Source organism: Morchella sextelata, assembly GCF_020137385.1.
Source record: "Morchella sextelata strain SCLS chromosome Unknown scls_6, whole genome shotgun sequence".
Taxonomy (NCBI): Eukaryota; Fungi; Ascomycota; class Pezizomycetes; order Pezizales; family Morchellaceae; genus Morchella; species Morchella sextelata.
Window position 1 is genome coordinate 1,792,015 of NW_025408621.1, and position 2,665 is coordinate 1,794,679.

General features: G+C 47.5%; 1 protein-coding gene across 1 annotated transcript; it reads left to right on the top strand.

Moving 5' to 3' along the window:
• Positions 1 to 306: 306 nt before the first annotated feature.
• On the top strand, positions 307 to 2,665 carry H6S33_011586 (uncharacterized protein; the record flags this gene model as incomplete). Its single annotated transcript, XM_044842964.1, has 6 exons — positions 307 to 341; positions 409 to 804; positions 914 to 1,225; positions 1,685 to 1,846; positions 2,228 to 2,316; positions 2,535 to 2,665. The coding sequence occupies 6 exons, from the start codon at positions 307 to 309 to the stop codon at positions 2,663 to 2,665; spliced, it is 1,125 nt and encodes a 374-aa protein (XP_044696354.1).

Consider the following 2,665-nt stretch of genomic DNA (forward strand, 5'->3'; position numbering starts at 1 on the left):
GTCTCTACAACGCCTCTGTGCGTACACCAGAAACCCCTTCGGGAGTACCAGAGGATGTTTCCAGCAAAAGCCATCATGTCAAATGTGGAAAAGGATTTCAGAATCCCTGGCCTAGGTAATATATATATCGCTTTACCTAGCTATCACATGCTTTTTTAATTCGTCCCCCACGCTTGAATTTGAACAATTGAGCTGAATCTTTGTTCTTTTTTCGTTTCCTTTTTTTTTTCTCCTGAGGAGCTTGGTGAAGTTTGAAATCCGGCCGTTCTGACCTCGCAAAAATATGTTTCATGCAGTTGGAAAAATATGGAACCTGTGGACGGCATAAAGTATTTTGCTAGGTATGTTTGACCCCAGTTCCCAAACAATGCCAATAGGGAGCGCCTTCTGACAGTTATGTTCAAATAGTACGCGCTTAGATAAGAGCTATTGTGGGGGTTATCACGGGAAAGCTATAGAGGACACTGTGCCACCTGTCGTGGCCCCTCAATTCCCAAAGTCCCGCTCCACTAAGTCGAAGGAGTTCCGAGCGACCTGGCTAGGCCATGCTTGCTTTTATGTCGAGTTCCCTGGAGGTTTACGGGCACTGTTTGATCCTGTGTTCTCCCAGAGATGCAGTCCGGTACAATTCATGGGTCCGAAGAGAGTTACCAAAATGCCCTGTGAGATAAAGGATATCCCCGCTATAGATATCGTTGTTATAAGTCATAACCATTACGACCATATGGATTACAACACAATAATGGAATTGAAGAGATGCCACCCGAACGTATGGTTCTTTGTACCACTGGGCAATAAAGCATGGTATGTTGATCTTCCGCGCCCCAATTGAGCACGACATGAAGCCATGTTTTTCGGGTATCATAAGAATTTGAATATCTGCTGACAGTACAATCTGTGGTGGCGCCTGTAGGTTCACATCTTCAAGGATCCCCAACTGCACAGAAATGGATTGGTGGGAAGAGCGGGATCTGGTCCTCTCTCCAGCAGATTCAGAATCTGCCGCAAAGCTTTCGGAATCTCCTAGTCCAGAAGGGACTGACTCGCCGTTGAAGGTGACGACCTCAGGGCCTGCAGAAGAAGGAAAGAAAGCTGGTGCGATCACCGCAAGGATTGGATGTTTACCCTGTCAGCACACCAGCAACCGTGGTCTGCATGATCGAAGCTCCACGTTGTGGTCAAGTTGGAGCGTTGAAAGTGGTGGTAAAAAATTATATTTTGCAGGGTGGGTGACACTTTTCTGTTTGTCGTCGTTAAATTTCTTTTTGTTTGAGAGAGAGAGGGTGTTGTCGAGGGGTACCGCTGCCGGCTTGGCTGGTCGGAGAATCCCGACCGGTCTGGCTGTCTCAGATTTCGGCACTGATCGCGGTTTCCCGACAATCCCGTATTGCGCAAGCACTCCTCATCCGAAACCAAGGATCCACCCGAGTGGCAAATGCTGGTCGGCAGGGCACAGTTTGATGTCTGGGATATGAGGTGGTTATCCGTCGCAACTATCCCAGGCGCAAACATATTTGAGTATTGTCACTCGAAGTTGAGAAACTATCCCGATCATTCCATTAGTTTCACAATTAGTGTGTTCAGACATTCGTCTTACCTTTACTGTTGGATTTTATACCTGTTATTTTTCTTATCCCTGGGTTTACCTACGAAAACTTGCTGACTATAGTTGGGATTGCAACAGAGATACTGGGTACCGTGCCGTTCCAAAGGTTCCTGACGGTGTAGACGATTACGGCGAAGAGTTCAAGGACCTTCCTGTTTGCCCGGCCTTCAAACAGGTCGGAGAACTGAGGGGTGGGTTTGACCTCGGGTTGATCCCAATAGGTGCCTACTGGCCAAGATGGTACGTTTAACCCCCCCCCACACCAATATCAAAATTTTCTACAGCATTCCACTTCTTTGCGTTCCAACTTTACCGGGCGCAGGGAGCATCCTAGATTCATTGAATTTGTCATGTATGGATTATCTTTGTACGCACTTGGAGATATATGCGCTTCAGGTCTATGCGCTCCATTGTCGCCTGATGGTATACCTAGAATCATGGGCTGTGTCAGGATCCCTCCGCCATCGCTCTCGGGAAATCACTCGTGTGGCGAGGGTTTGCTCTGGAAAAATCATAACACCTGTCCCTGTTTTTCTTTTAGTCGGTTTCTAGATTGAGCACGGACTTTTGGTCAAGAAGATATTTAGTTTTGGCTAACACGATTGGGTAATGGTTCTCTAGGTTTATGAGTCCGATGCACGCAAGTCCGTATGATTCGGTTCGTATTTTCGTTGAGACAAAGTGCAAAAAAGCCATTGGCATGCACTGGGGTGAGTCACCTGGTCCCCTTCCTGTTTTGTCTATTTATTTCCTCTTTTATATCAAACATGATCGCGGTTGCTACCTTACTTGACTCGGCGGCGCCGCTCGAGCGCTCCTGTACATCTCCTACCCCGCATTTTTACCTGCGATTCCCGGGCACGCGCGTCATCGGGTGAAGAGTTTGAATCTTGGGGTTCTTGGGAGCTAACCATCTTGTGATTGATAGGAACTTGGGTTTTGACTGATGAGCCAGTAATGGAGCCACCGGTTGTATTGAAGGAGGCGTTGAAGAAGGATGGAATCGCGGAAGAAGGCGTTTTCGATGTGCTTGATATCGGAGAGAGCAGGGAATACTGA